Source organism: Lontra canadensis, unplaced genomic scaffold (assembly GCF_010015895.1).
Source record: "Lontra canadensis isolate GAN:19392208 unplaced genomic scaffold, GSC_riverotter_1.0 scaffold9, whole genome shotgun sequence".
Lineage (NCBI taxonomy): Eukaryota > Metazoa > Chordata > Mammalia > Carnivora > Mustelidae > Lontra > Lontra canadensis.
The window spans coordinates 24,800,647-24,816,772 of NW_022631003.1; the positions used below are offsets into that span (position 1 = coordinate 24,800,647).

General features: G+C 35.8%; 1 protein-coding gene across 1 annotated transcript in view; it reads left to right on the forward strand.

The window, feature by feature from the left end:
* PIK3C2G (phosphatidylinositol-4-phosphate 3-kinase catalytic subunit type 2 gamma) overlaps window positions 1-16,126 on the forward strand; it is a 350,852-nt gene that overhangs the window by 257,700 nt on the left and 77,026 nt on the right. The window contains exon 26 of the mRNA XM_032855093.1: window positions 4,873-4,982. Coding sequence (XP_032710984.1) covers window positions 4,873-4,982 — 110 coding nt within the window. The remainder of the gene's footprint in view (window positions 1-4,872; window positions 4,983-16,126) is intronic.

Here is a 16,126-nt window from a genome sequence, read left to right on the forward strand (position 1 = left end):
TTTTTTATTTAAAAGAAGTAGATGTTGTTTTAATCAAGTATCTGAAGTAATTTTTCATAAAATAATATTAAAATCAAATGTTGAAGGTTTCTGTTACATCATACACCCAAAATAACAATCTTCTTATATTCTAATTATTCAAGTCTTGACTTCTAGGCTAAGGAGTAAATTTTGGCAGTAAAGAGCACTAATTCAGATTAAGCAAATAATCTTAGATTTAGACTCACAGAAATTGAAACAAACCAGAAGCAATGTGAACCACTTAGACCAATGAATAAATACATATGAAACAATAGTATGTTATTCCCTCTGTGTCTGATCTTTTACCTCTCCAGTCTCTGCTTTTGAAGTTTCTTTCTTATGGGATTCTGTTAATAACCAAAGCATCAATAAAAGTTTCAGGACATTTTCTCTGGCATAGCTTCCTATGAAATAAAAACTGAATTTAAATCTGTGAAGGATTATTTTCTGCCTGGGTAATCAATATTTCCCTCAATTTGCTCTCAAAAGGACTCTTGTTGTATTAACTTCTTTTAAAAGAACTCAATCTACTACTCCATGACCCAGTTACAACTTGAGAAATAATTAACATGGGTCATAAATTCTATCTTCTGTGAATGGTCAGTATCCAGGATTATGAGTCACAAGTGTTCGGTGAGTCTAGTATTGGAGTTAATGGCTCATCCCTTGTTGAGAGCAGCATATTTCCAGATATCCACAGTCCTTTTTATTTACTCCTGGGAGAAGCAGGGAAAAAATAATCCATGAAATTCCCATCTTGCTTAAAAGCAAAACATCTGTAGGAGACCCAAGAGTGTTGCTGGCTAATTCACTAACATAAAAGCCTGTATTTCATCAGCTTTTCTCTCATTAAAAAATCAATATCAGCTATTATGGAAGGCTCCCAAAGAACACAGGGACCATTCACCCAGTTTAAAATGTTTATCACACCCATTATTATATCAGATATTTCCCAGAAGAAATCTTTCTAACTGTTCTGTGTGGTGGCAAAGAGTGTCTGCTTCCCTAAGCATAACTATCAAAATAGCTTTGGACTTAGTAGGAAGAGAACAGAAGCTGAAAATTTACAAGTGTTCCTGTCCTGAAACAAGATGGGATTAGAAGAGAGACAAACCATAAGGGACTCTTAATCTCACAGAACAAATTGAAGGTTGCTGGGGGGTAAGTGGGTAGGGAGAGGGTGGTTGGATTATGGACATTGGGGAGGGTATGTGCTATGGTGAATGCTGTAAAATGTGTAAGCCTGATGGTTCACAGACCTGTACTCCTGGGGCAAATAATACATTATATGTTAATAAAAATATTTTTTTAAAAAAGGAACTTATCTGTTTATCACCTGTATCTGTTCATTACCTATACTAGCCTAGCCACCATTTCCTTTTCTTATTGCTCCAATTAAAGTTATTACCCTAGGCTAAGAGGTACTTGAACCACATCTCTGTGAGTCAGAGAACTGACATGACTAAGTGGACCCCAGAATGAGGTTGTCCTTACTCTGATGGCAGGGTCACAATACTCAAAGTCTCCTCTCTCAACAGAGGCAAAGTTCGTACTTGTTACCTTTAATCAACCACATAACAAGGAGAGAACTATGTTCATCTACTTTGAAGCCATCTGCACTTGGTAGTCGGTGTATAATGGGGGTGCGGGGAGAAGAAGTAGTAAGCATAGAGTGTACTTCCCAAGAAAATGTTTGATGGAGTTATAAGCAAGCAGATGTGAATTCTGAGTATCCAGAGAAACCAGAAAGCAAAGCAATTCAGGCCTAGGTAAGTAACCTCTTGTTAGCAGATGGACTGTCCTCTCTAGAACTCTAAGTACAAAACTGAAAAGATAAAGTCTAATCTAGACTGTAGTTGCTGCTGGGAATATACCTCTCTATGGTCTATTTTAAATTTAAAAGTCAGGGTTGAACTTGCTACTTCTAGGCTTTTAGTACCTTAGAAGGCCAGACATTTTTTTCATTCATTCGTTCATTCATTCACTCGCTCATTCACGCATGCATATACGTATTACTTCACAGACATTAAGTTCTATTTGCAAGGCTCCGTGCTTGGCAGTATTAAAAATTTAACATCAAATAACTCATTTCTTGTCCTCAAAGGACTTCAGAGTGAATGTGATAAACGTATAAGTGAACAAAACAGTACTTGAAAGCGGTGCGACTGAGATTGCATTACTGTACAGAGAAAGCAGTAATTAAATCTTATCAAGAAAATCTGTGGTGCTTCAAGAAGAGAGACATATTTAAGCTGCACTTTCAAAAGGAATTTCAATAGATAAGGAGGGAAAGGAAAGGAATCTTGGTTGAGAGAAACATTTAAGTATGTGTGGAAGCTCAAAGAGCATGCGTGTGACATGTGTTGGAAATAGAGGTAATCAAATGTACTGGTCTGTAGTACAAAGGAGACCTAGATAGCAATTGATGAAATGACAGATAACAGTTAGATTATAAAAGGCATTTATGACCAGAATGGGGATTTTGGACTTTGATATATAGACACCTGAGAACCTCGAAGTTTCTTTGCTTTTAGTAAAGAGAGTACCATCATCTATCTTGGACTTAAAACAGATAACTCAAGTTATATAAGTAGAGAGGGAGGGATTAGAGAACTAGAAAAAGGCTATTCAAGTTATCTAAGCAAATGAAGACAAGGAGCTGAGTGAGGATGGTAATTCCAGTGGGAAAGAGAATGAATACAAGAGACTATTGAGGTGGTTTTTGCAGAATAATGTACTGACATTGGGAGTCAGGAAGAAGAGGGAATCAAAGAGGATATGGAGTTCTTGATAGGTGGACGATGGTGGCAGTTTAAATGGTGCTGTGAAACAGGAAAAAGGAAATAGGAAAACAGGAAAAAGTTTATGGGAGAAGAGAATTTGCTCAAAATTAGATATCAAGAATTTTGATCATCCATGAGGAGAAGCACTTAACAACTTTCCAGGACTACCTGATCCATTTCATGGTTTTAATTACCATCTATATGTTAACGACTCCCAAATCTGTATTTACAGCTATATGCTTTAGATTCTACCCAGCCCTCCAAATATATCCAATTTATCACCCAACTTGACTTCCTACTTATCTTTAAAATCCAAAAGCTTATCTTTTTTCTTTATTCCTAAACATTCTCCTACTTTAGTCTTTTATTTGGTCTCACTTTAATACACTTTCCATAAATAACAATGATGATCTTTTAAAAACACAAATCAATTATTTTCATGCCCATTAAAAATACTGAAAGAGCTGTCTTGCCTTTAGGATAAAGTACAAAACTTTTATATTGCTAAAAGATCCTATCCTACTTACCTCTTTAGGCCCATCTCTTGACATCTTATGTTCTAGAAGCTCTTCTGGAATTCTTTTTGTGAACTAATGAAAGAGATGTCTTGCTCTCCTGGATACATCTATATATGCCGTTGCCTCTGCCTGGGTGGGGACAGTAGGAAAGGAAAACAGTTTCAAATCCATTTTTTTTCTCACTTGAACTTCATGAAGTCAATCACAATTCACCCATCTTTCCTAAACATATTCTCACTTTACCCTTTATTTTTAGCATTAATAGCATTGTTCTTAACTTCCCACTACAGTAAGAGTGCCTCTATTCCAGAGCAGGAAATAGTTTATCATCTTAGTCATAAAGGTACTGTTGACATTCTCCTCTTTCTCCTCCTCCTCTTCATGCTCTTCCTCTTTCTTCTTCTTTTTCAAAGTTTAAATTTCAGAAAGACCTACTTTCTCTCAAAAAACATTTTCTTTATTTTTGCCTATAATTAAAAAAGAGTATTATCCCTTCAGTCTACATTATAATATAAACATAGTATGTTTCCAAAGGTTGGCAGGAAAAAAAATATATCTGAGACTTTGTATAATTCTATCTTTACTTCTTTGCTTTAATAATTTTTTAAAAGTTTTTTTTTTTTTTTTTTTTGAGAGAGTGAGCATGAGAGGGGAGAGGTCAGAGGGAGAAGCAGACTCCCCGCCAAGCAGGGAGCCCAATGTGGGTGGGACTCCATCCCGGGCCTCCAGGATCATGACCTGAGGCGAAGGCAGTTGCTTAACCAACTGAGTCACCCAGGTGCCCTCCTTTAATAATTTTTAACAAATGGAATCACCACTTAACTTGGAAAAATTGTGTTCTTATAGTATGAGTCACATAGTCATGAAAGAATGTAAGATTCTTTCATGAAACAGAGGGATGAGTTGTATACTCTATACACCATTTGATCTGGACACCTCACTTACACTTTTGGGGGGATTAAGTTTTTCTTCTTTAAAATGGGTATTACAATATCATTTTTATGTAACAATTTATAAGAATAAGCTTTTTCTTATTCATTAGCCATTTGATTGACGTAGAACATGTTAGGTATTCTTATCTCTACTTTTAAAAAGGAAATGGAGATTCAAAGAGCTTAAGAGACTTTTTTCATGATTATTCAGATTTTACATAGTAGGTCCAGAAATTCTGACACTAGAATCCTAATTATTCTACAGTCCATTTCTGAATATGCCTCTTCTACAAGAAGACAAGGTGAGGATAATCTTACTATCATTCTTACTTCACTGGTTTATGGTGAAGATCAAATTAAATTATTAATCTGCAAGCACTTTGACAACTTTATTGGTTCTTCTTATTACTGTTTTGTTGCTTTTGTTAGCAAGTACAAGGAGTTAAAAAAACATGAATTATATCCATTAATATTTACAAACTGAAAGATATTGTTATGTTAAGTTTGTTTATATGTATTTGTAGAATTAACCAAGTAAGCTTAACCAAACTTGACTAAGTAAGATTTGATTTACATTTATTCTGAATTTTTTGCTTTGGTTTTGTTTGCTTTGCTAAGATGCTACATGCAGGATTGCCTGAGCTGAGTGGAATCCAAGACCTGAAATACGTGTATAATAATCTTCGTCCACAAGACACAGAACTGGAAGCAACAAGTCATTTTACCAAGTAAGATTATCTGTGAATGTATGAGCGTGCATATGCTCATGGGCACAGATACAGGTTTCATATTTGAGATGATTTCAGAGTGAACAATCATTCGTATAAAGCTGTCATGTCTAGAACCAGACATGTGTCTTCTTTTAATTTATTATTTATTATTCTAGAACCAGCCTGTGTCTTCTTTCCCAGGGGATGGAAAGGGAGAAATGTGAATGTGGAGTGGAAGGCCTTAGTCAGTCTTTCTGTGGCATGCTATTGTTTGCTACCCAGCCTCTTCATCTAAAACACTGGTCAATAAGAGATCACTAAAAAGAGCAAGGCTGACATAAATAAATTGGTTGTTCTACTTGAACTATGTCCAGGAAAACAATCTAAGAAAAGAGACTTAGGATGAGATATGGACTTGCTACTTTCATCTCTAAGACAATACAAATACTGGAATATTTGGTAACTAACTTCTATTTTTAATCTATTTTTTATTAAGCAAGTCTGGAAAAACACTAATGCACATCAAACTAAGAATTTGGGCAGAATACAGTGAATATTTATTGGACTCAAAATCATTGTCAAAAAGGTAGTGCACTTGATAATAGAATATTCCTTTGAACTTCAATCTTTTAATGGATAGCATAATTGCTAGCAAATTTTAGGTACTCAGTAAGTGTTAGCCACAATTATTATCACAGTAAATAGTTTAAGTAGAGAAATACAGTGCTCTTATCTATAACTTCTTAATATTGAAACTTATTTGAGTCTATTTTTAATTGCTCTGATGCTTTTAACCAGAAATTTATTAATACAAATTATATTCTTTTTAATGGATGTATGCTTTGTCCTTCTGAGGAAAACAGTATTTACATTAAAATCTTTCCCACCCAATTATTACTTTTTCTCCCCCCACCCTTCCAGAATGTGTAGTGAGGACTCTCTATTACAATGAAATAATGAGAATTAATTGGGACATCCTACATACTTGATGAATTTCACTTCTGCAAAGAATCTCTGTTTTGTGAACTCTAATTGATAAGCTGCAATTGTGAGCAAGTAGAAGCAATATGGCATAATTATAGAATACTAGAACTGGAAGTGCCCTTATTTATTCTGACAATAAATATGCAAATGAGGAAACGGATTCAAAGAGTTAAAGGTCTTGCCCACAATTAAAGTAGTAGTAAGAAACAGAGCTAGGATTAGGACCCATTGCTAGGACTTTAATCCCCTGGTCTAGGGTTTTTCAACATTCAATACTGGAAACTATAAGATATCATTAAGGAACACCAGGCAGAGCCCTTGCCAAAAATATACCTTCCTGCTACCTAATTTGTTTCTGAAATTCTACCATTAGAGACTCTTTAGTGGAGTCTGGTAGGTTTTTTTGAGTCTTTAAAAATACCTTTAATAGTAAAAGTTATCTCTGAAAGAAGCATTTGCTTGTGTCCACTTAGACAGCTACATGTATTAGTTAACAATCATCTGTGGCCAAAGACACTACCTTGAAGATTTTTGTTAAGTATTTCAGATCCCTTGTTTTATGGATAAGGAACTCTCAAGTTGCCTCAACTAAAGGGGACGGAGGATTTGTGTGAGAAATCCCAGGGAAAGGCTGACAACCTGCCTCGGGAAGAGTAGAAGGTCTTTGTTTCCAGAGTCTGGAATGTCCTTTGGAGTTCAACACAGCTAGCTCTGGGATCTCATCAGCAGGCTTTCACTCTAGCTGGTCACCCCCAATCCAGTTAACTCCATCCTAAGTTCACATGGTACCAAAAATAGCCCCCTCAGTCTATTCCAGTAGGATCTGAGTAGGATGCCTTTCTTTAAAGTGAGATGCTGCACAACAGGCACAATGATTGATGTGTCAGTAGGAGCAGGTGGGGAGATAGAGGAGGGACATGGAGAGGTCCAGAAAAGGTAGAGCCTGGAAACATGTGATTAGGCTGAAGCCTGTGTTTGATGTGTCATTGTTTAGATAATTTACAAATAGTGCCTACTATCATTTAAAGCAAAGGAAAAAAAGAAAAAAAAAAAACTATATATTGGAGGAAGAAAATCTCTTTTAGGCCTTGGCCACAGGAAAAATGTAGATAGGCTTTATCTGTCTGCTGGAGTTCGAACCCTCCACATTTCCTGACTTCAACTGATACATCCAGATCTGTAAAGAGAGACTATGGATGATTTAGATATGGATGAGCTTGCCTACGTTGACTTATCTCCTCTTCCTAGTCAAGATATTGTGAACTAATATAGGAAGTAGATCTTAAGCCACTAATCTCCTGGCAGTGAGCTAGATCTCATTATCCTGCCTGCATATCTCTGCCAGGCCAATTTTCTCACTTTCAGATGTTATATAGTATGTTCTGTTAATTAAACTTCTTTCTACAACTTTATGGTAAAAAACTTGTTCTCCATTGCAGACTTGAAAAGCATCTAGTCAACTAAATGAGGGCACATCATTTCTCTGTTCAATAGCTGTCTTTGACTCGCCATTCCCTACCTCTTACTTTTCAGAACCTTATGATCTGATTGTTTTTATCAAGGTTTATCCACCCCACCTCCATAATTCCCAATGAGTCCTCTTCTGTGTAGGTAACTTTCTCAGTATACATTCATTCTTCTTTTGTCTGTTTAATGAATAAGAAGTGCTTCCAAGAAATCATAAAATTACTGGAATAAAATTACTACCTATCCCTTGAGATCCTAGACCATTTGTACCTCATCCATGAAACCTTCTCAGATTATTGTAGTAGTGACTAGTCGTTTCTTCTACAATTCTACGGAACATGTACTATTTCCTACTATACTTAATTTATTAGTAAATTACATGCTATCTAGTATATCACCCCAATATACTGGTTGGTTATACCAGTTTCTTCCAAGTAAAACAGGGGACATATTCCCATTTTTCCACTTTCAAAAATATCTGAATGTGAAACAAGTTTTATTCCCTTTAAGATATATTTAAAAGTTTAACAGAAAATGCAATGTGAACATCAAACATTAGGTGTATAAAAGTTATATAACAATGGTTAACATTTAAGATGGTACTTCTTATGTGTCAGGCCCTGTTCTAAGTGCTTTTTATATGGTAACTTGTTTAATCATCAAAACACATCTGTGAGATAATATCATTTTAATGTATATTTTTAGATTAGGACATTGAGACCCCAGAGAGGTTAAGTAATTTGCCAAAGGATGTAGCCAGCTGTAGACAGAACCACAATATGTATCCAGGGGGTTCTGCTCCAGTGTGTGGGGTCTTAAATTCTATGCTTTGTGATCAAAACCATCTCTCTCATGTGCAGGCTCTTGGGATAGTCTGGTTCATAATTCAGACCATAGTTTTCTAAAGTATCCTTAGAGCCCAGTCTGGCTACAGTTTGAACAAAGTAGATCTTTTCTCAGGCAATAATCCTCATATCCTGAATATCCCTAGCGTTGATGGAGGACACATGTCCCTTCCCAGTACTGTTATCTCTGAGCCATTTTGGGGGTTCATGTAGAGCACAAAATCAGCCATAATACCTATCTTGCTAAAATATAACACAGAGGCTGCTGAGGGTGAGGGAAGGTTTCAGAGAAGGACATAGGCCTGCGGGACCACTCTGCCATTGGAAAGCCACAGGGAGTTGCCTTCCCTGAAGCCTCCATAGCCCAAAAAGCCTCATGGTGGTCTGGGGGATGTATGCATTGTCCCTTAGGCTGTGTTTAGCAGAACTCATAGAACAGGCAGATTAGCATATCGTATCTTTCCTGTAAATAGCTCCTTCTAATTCCCATTAAGACCCCCTTGTCACACATCACGTGCTTGAGAAACTGTGATAAGGATTTGTGATTATCCTGAAGGACCAATAAAGAGCAAAGTGTCTTGCCTCCGAGCGTTGACCGCTTTGCTTTCTGCTCTCTTTCACAGCAAAGTTTGGAGTAATCTTTCATCTGTTGGTACAGATGAAATCTTTCATCTGTTGGTACAGGGATTGCTGGCCATTCCTAGCATGCCATCACCAGGTGCCCCCTGGAAGTTTGATTTAAGTTCTGCTATAATTGCTGCCCTGGGGGACCACCATGGGGTAATTTGACTAATGACTCAAAAACAGTCACTCTCTTTCCTTTTTCTGTTTTGGCCCTTTACCAGATGCCTTGAACCTCTCTCTCTGTTTTCCCCTTTTCTACTCAGAGAAAGGAGATTTCTCTCACGGAAGCATGAGACTCACTCTCCCTTTAACTTCTAAGAGCCTGTCTCGAGAATATATTTTATCTTATAATCTCAATCACACACCTTTATTTTTAGATACGATTTAATGTGTTTTGAGTTTGCCTTTCCACCTGTTCTCTAAATTCCTTGGTTAGCAAATGTAAATCAAGTGCTGAGGATCTTTTCTATCACACACCCGGGGGTGGGGGGGGTGGGGGGGGGAAGAACCTGTTATGGAGATTCAAGAAACCTCAATTAACCATGACTGTGATTCTTAACCATTTTTTAAAATTACTTAAAATTTTTACAACTGATTGTAGAATATCTCTTTTGTCAAAACTTAATGTATAGAGTGACTTTATAAAAGAAGCCTGAATAATTAAAAACAAGAGTGGAACTTCAAATGGCATGATCCACATGATTAAAATAAATGTTAGAAATTATGTGCACTTGTTTACTTTTCTATGTAAATAATATTGTTATCTTAAGCTGTGTTCTCTGACATCACATGGATTTCAGAACTTACGGAGGTACTCGAAGTGTAGACGTCAGTGCACATAATAAAGAGAAATGAAGTTATGTAATGGATTTAGCATTAATGTTGGTACTTCAGTGAGTGCTATTAACTCTTTTAATACCAATTTTAATACCAATTTTAAAAGAGTTAATAGCACTCACTGAAGTACCAACATTAATGCTAAATCCATTACATAACTTCATTTCTCTTTTAGTAAATTATGTGCACTGACGTCTACACTTCGAGTACCTCCGTAAGTTCTGAAATCCATGTACTTATGAGTGCTCCTGTATATTTAAAGTCCTTGTTTTATTTTTTCTGACAGGCTAAAAATGCTTTATGCCACTGTTTATTCTGTTGTTACTACTAAGGTAGAAATAAAAATAAGATAAGAAAATCTGCCCTCCACCACCACCACCACCAAGCTCACAGTTCTGGGTCATGAATGAGGACTAAGTCATCTGAGACACAGCATGTGTGGCTCCTTAAGTACTCTAGTCCCAACTGCAGTATTAGCATTAAGAGGCTGCCCTCTTGACATTGTTTGAGACTTGAAAGAAAGAAATGGCTTTTCCTGCCTCTCCAAGAGAGTACTCAATTTATGAACAATATAGGATCCTACCTTACTCTTGGGTATTCACAGTACAGGTTAAGAACTGATCATGAGAGTTTCTTAAGACACTGTACTCCACATGGCATTAAAAATTGTATTACAATTAATGGTATTTAGAGGAAAATGAGAATAAGAATAAAATTGGTTTACTGGCCACAAAGGTTTTTCAGAGGACTGCCAACTCCTCTCTCTGCTTCCCTACTTTTTTCTACTCACCTTATAGCCGAGTGCTGTTGAACAGGATCAAGAAAGTCTCATGACTCTGTTCCTGAAATTGATACTCTCCTGGAATATCTCTGCAGAGCCCACTGCTAGGCAACAAAGGCAACAATCCATTAAAATGCTGTCCGAATGGGTTATTTTAGAATTTTCAATCACTTTCAAACCTCGGGTTAGCTGTCCTTAGAAACAGATAACCTATTTCACAGACCAGACTGGGATCATTAAGCATAAACTTCCCTGCCTACCTCCCTTCCCAAATACAGATCATGCTTTTCACTTCATCCATTTTCTGCTCCAAAAATGTGAGAGGAAATTTTCCATGTATTCCCAGATATTCCATTTGGCTGCCACACAGATTTTTTGGTTTAGTAAGTGTAAGATGTCCTGCCCTTCAGCTAAAACTGAAGACAACTTGAAGCAAAACACAAAACACCAAACTTAAAAAAAAAAAAAAAAAAATATATATATATATATATATATATATATATATATTTGCATTAGTGAGGTATTTTGGTAGCAAGAACCAGAGATTCTATCCGATATCCTTAGAGGAAAGGGTATATATATATGGACTCAAACTATAACCTAACAAAGCTCGGAAACCTATGGGACCTGGTTAGTTTCCAGTGAAAACAAAGACCTAATACTCTGTTTACTCTACCTCTTTGCCCATTGGCCAGTATTTGCCAGTCTAAATTCTGAAGCGAGACAGTCTAATTGACTTAACTAGTTGCATTTATCCCAAATGGACAGGATCCTTCACACAAAGCCATCATGGATTCTCTTGCCCATCCTTATATCTATCATGGGCCACCCCTTGACAAAGAACAGCCTAGAGTTTATTCTCTGAACTTTGAGCTTTAGAGACAACAATCTTAGTTATGAGGGGCCACTCAAAAATGCAGAGGAGGCATGATGACTGTCCCAACAAGAACAACTATAATACCACTGGAAATGTTGGTGACATCTGGAAAGAGTGCTCCTGGACTCCTCTTAACAGAGCCAGTCTGTGAGCCACCTACGGTGTGCAGACACTATGCCAGAACCTTCCAGTGTTTCTGTCATTCCTCCTTAGTTATTTTTCATGGCTACAGGGTGAGATGAGACTGTGCTCATATGTCTCAAAACACAGTTCATTGGCCTTTTGTCTGCTTCTCTTCAAAACTGAGAAAGAAAATATGGGTCAGGGATGCAGATCCCTGGATTCTTTCATCATTAAATTTTCTCGATGCTATTTTAGTACTTTGTAAATTGTTATCTCATGGATTATTGTACTCCCACAAATATGGGTCAAAGTTTTCCTTTGCCTTAGGTGAACCACTGATACCCACAGAAATAAATGCTCACAAGGAAAACAAACAAACAAAACAATAGAACCTGGAGGAATTAACAATCATGATGTCCAACTTCCCCTAAATTAGGAAAGCAAATTTCAAAGAGAAATGCAAATTCAAACATGTGGAAGTTTCCTTTTCATTGTGAAAGTCTCCCATCAAAAAAAAAATATATATATATATAAAAATAAATCTGAACTAAATTAACTTTATAAATTACTTTTTAAACTGCAGGTATAATACCTTTTACAATACTGTATATCCTAAATTGCATGACCCAGTCATACTCATTACATGTTGGATAGCTTGCTAGCTTTTCTAAATTTCCGCAATAGGAGAGTCTCTGTTTTGGGTTTATATATGGTACACTGAGAATTTGCCCTATTTCCCTAAATATCAAGTCATGATACACCTTAGCTACTAGCTTTTTTAAAAAGATATTTTAACTCTTCAGGAGACTATCAGTCTAAAGGTTAAGAGCATTTGGAAAGTTCAATGTACCCACCAACAGTGCCTGAAGTCATTAGTTACAAAAGATGAATAGTCCAGATGGCGCTATTTCACAACAGCTGCTAACCCCACAACGGAGACTTACATCAACCTGTCCTCACTGGTGTTCCTGACCCTGTGAGTTACACACAACTAGACTAAAGTCATTTCTTATTTTTAAATATATTTTTTTCACATTTTAAAGATTTTTATTACCTTAATTATAGCACCATTTATCACTATTGGTTTTTCTATATTATTGCATGTTGAGATTTATTTTCCTGCTTTGTGTAAGATTTCATTTTAATACCATCAATAAAATAAGCTGGCTGGGGGGGTGGTCAGTGAGAATAGGAACCTGGAATATCATCTCACTGGCCTAATACTCAAACATAATAAGACCAGTCCATCAAATTTTTCTAGTCTCTTTCTTCCATTTGCTCCGATTTGGTTGGTTTTTCTAAGTAGCCTCCCTAAGAAAGTAAAAGAATTACTTATTAATAGTCAAGACCATGGAGCCTAGAATTCTTGTTTGTATGCAGAGTTAGGTGCTTGTGATGACATTTACATAAGGCTCGCTAACCTTGTAGGTAAACTTTGAAGGCTTCAAACTTTAGCTTGGAAAACAGCAGTTTTTTTCATTTTTTGTTTTTTGGTGTTTTTTTTTTTTATTTTGTTCGTTTGTTGTAAGCCAAGTTCTAAACAATGAAGAAAGAGAAAAAAAAAGAAAAAGAAGAAAGAAAGATAAACCTAAAGCTGCCCCTTGTTTTAACCATTGCCTAATTTCTCTTTTCTGGATTTTAAGAGTTTACCACAAGTCATTTTCCAAAAAACCATAAATCTGCACGTTTGTTTTCTTTTGTATCCCGCTATCTGTAGTTTGCTAACTTTTGGGCTCATATATATTCATTTATTTATTTATTTGATAGTAAGCTTTCTGAAATAATATTTTCGTTATATTATTCTATTTCCAATTACTTTTCATATGTTATCTAATTCAATTCTACCAATAGTCCTGGGGGATCGGTATGGTTTAGCCGTCACCTGTGTTTTATAGATGAAACAACTGAGTCTCCTGGAAGCTAATTGACTTTCTTGAGATCACGGGCAGAACTAATAAGTGAGTTCAATATAGAGCAAAATTGATTTCTTGCATAACACATGCTCTTTCTAGGACCTTAAGCAAAACCACATGTATGTGAAAAATCCTACATGTGAAACTCCTAATGCTCTGATAATCTCAGAAAAATGTAGATTTTTTTAACTAATGTCTTCAGGTTAGGTGAAAGAATATGGTAAGAAAATATCCAAATATCTAAATGTTTAACAAGAAAATACCTAAATGCTTATAACCATGTATCTCAAATTAGGGTACCAGGACATCAAAGCCAGAAGGATTAACATGAGATATTCTTTCATAGTATCTATTTTATTTAACAAGTTAGAACATGATGTTGGCTAACTGAACATTAAAAAAAAAGTTAGAACATGAAGCTTAAATTTTTGTGTTTGCACGTGTATATACATGTGCAGCCAAGGCCATCATCTCTTTTTCATGTCAGACAATCTTGAATTTTTAAAAATAAAAATGCACAGAGAGGAAATTTTTTTTATTACATGTCAAGGATGCATCAGCAATGATTATTCACTGAATTCACTTCATAATGGTATTGGTTTTTTGGTTAAAAAATATGGGTTTGAATATTTATTGTTCCAGTATAAACTTAGAACAAAGTAGGAATTATCTTGGTAGCACACTTTACAGGCTTAAGTATGAGAAAGTGTTGGGCAGATATTTCAGAGATTTCAAATTCAACATTGAACTATTATTTTTCTTCATGGAATAAAAGAAATTGTGACAAAGTTATATTAAGTCATTGTTCCCTCTGAATTGTAAAAATGACTCACAAAGCTGGACACTCCATCACTAACTCCAATATAAAAAGAAAAAAAAAAAGTAGTGTGTTTATCACACATGCCAAAATCAATGCAACGAAAATGAAGTTTGGAGGTTAGATGAAGAAATTCGTTCATGCGGAGTATGAGTCACTTGAAACTCTTCTGTATATATATGATAAAATTACATAGTCAGTGGTAAAATAAGAATGTTCTTATGCAAATTCCTTCACAGATAAAGTCTTTTGAGAAATACTTCCCTCAGACTGTTAAAGAGACTGACTAGTAAACCAGGTATTCTGTCAAACCACAAAATGTTATAAACAACTTCAGCAATAGAAATAATGCTCTTGAAATTTCCATCCTGTTGCCTCAGAAACTTTCTCAACTGCCGTTCCACCTCTCCTCAGTGGTTATTCTGATATGGCTTACAAAGCAGTGAAAAATTTTTGCCTCTTACACTCACACATTAATATAAATGCGAGTTCAAAAAATATTACAACATTTAATCTGAGGAAGAAAAAAAAAACACTGCTATTCTCTGTCTGTATGTTGAACCTGATGTGGAAGATCAGACCTCCTGGATTCAACCGTTTTCCAAGACTGATAAACTCAATTGCTCATTCACACATACACATAGCTAGGAAACCTGTTAGTAGCAGTTGTTTCTCATGATAAGCAATTTAAAATATTTAGGTCATATGGAAAGGTGAATATGTTATGAAGCAGAATAAATTTTATACACATTTTTAAGATAGCATCTAAGGCTTAAGATTTTGTGGTTACTGTATAACCCTTTGGACTATGTTCCCTGACTATAAAAAATACTGTTAAATGTTTTCCTAAGGGTTGTTTTTACTTATTTTAGTGCCTTTATTCCTCCTAAGAATTGCATGCTAAATCTATTTGTTGGCTAAGTCAAAGTTGAAAGACTATTTGTTATAAATAATCTACAATGAGAGCAAAGAGTTGGGAATCAGATAAACATGAGCTGAAATTCTCGGTTACTACCTCTCAACGTCATCTTTGGTATTCAATTAACCTTTTTTGTTTTTGTTTTTTAAAATCTATTGCTGAAACAATTCTTTGCTTTCCTATAAGGATGAAAAGATTAACATAAGGCATTCAGTGCAGTCTTTGCCAAAAGATATATACTCCCTGAGGGCAGAAATCTGATTTCTGTCTACCTCTATGTTCCAGCACATAGAACAGTGCCTGGCAGGGAGTTAGAAGTGTTTATCAGAATGACCTGGAGGTTTTCTCTAAGAAATTTAAGATCTGGGTCCTTCCAACTGCTGCTCTGAACCTGTAATATGAGGATACTCCAAAATATAATCCTGCTGATGCTACCATTAAACAAAATAAATCACAGGACTACCATCTGCATAAATCAGATCCTTGCAGAGGCCTGAAACCTACTACTTTCAGTCCCCGGTCCCAAACTGGGTTATATTTAACAGCGCTATTTTATCTGACCTGTTAAATCTGTCACCCATGAGATAGGAGACTGATTTAGGTGGAAGTCTACCCTAAACTATAGGCTTATCATAAAAGTTCATCCTTCACCTTGACTATTGGACAATATAAGAGTAAGGCATGGACATAGCTGAGATTTTGTGAAGGTGAGTACATCGGAACTTAGGCCTTGGGGTTCACAGCTGATCTTCACGAGAAGTGAGTACATGCTGTCAGCCTAGAGTTTCCACTTTAACACATGAAATATGTTCAGTAAATATTCATTAAATGAATGAATGAATGGGTGAGTCTCCATAAATCATGATTAACATTGTACTCATGCTACTATTATCTTCATTCTTTAAACTATGAATGAGAAAAGAAATTAATGTTTTATACCAAACAATAAACCCATAAATTCATAAAGTCAAAGAG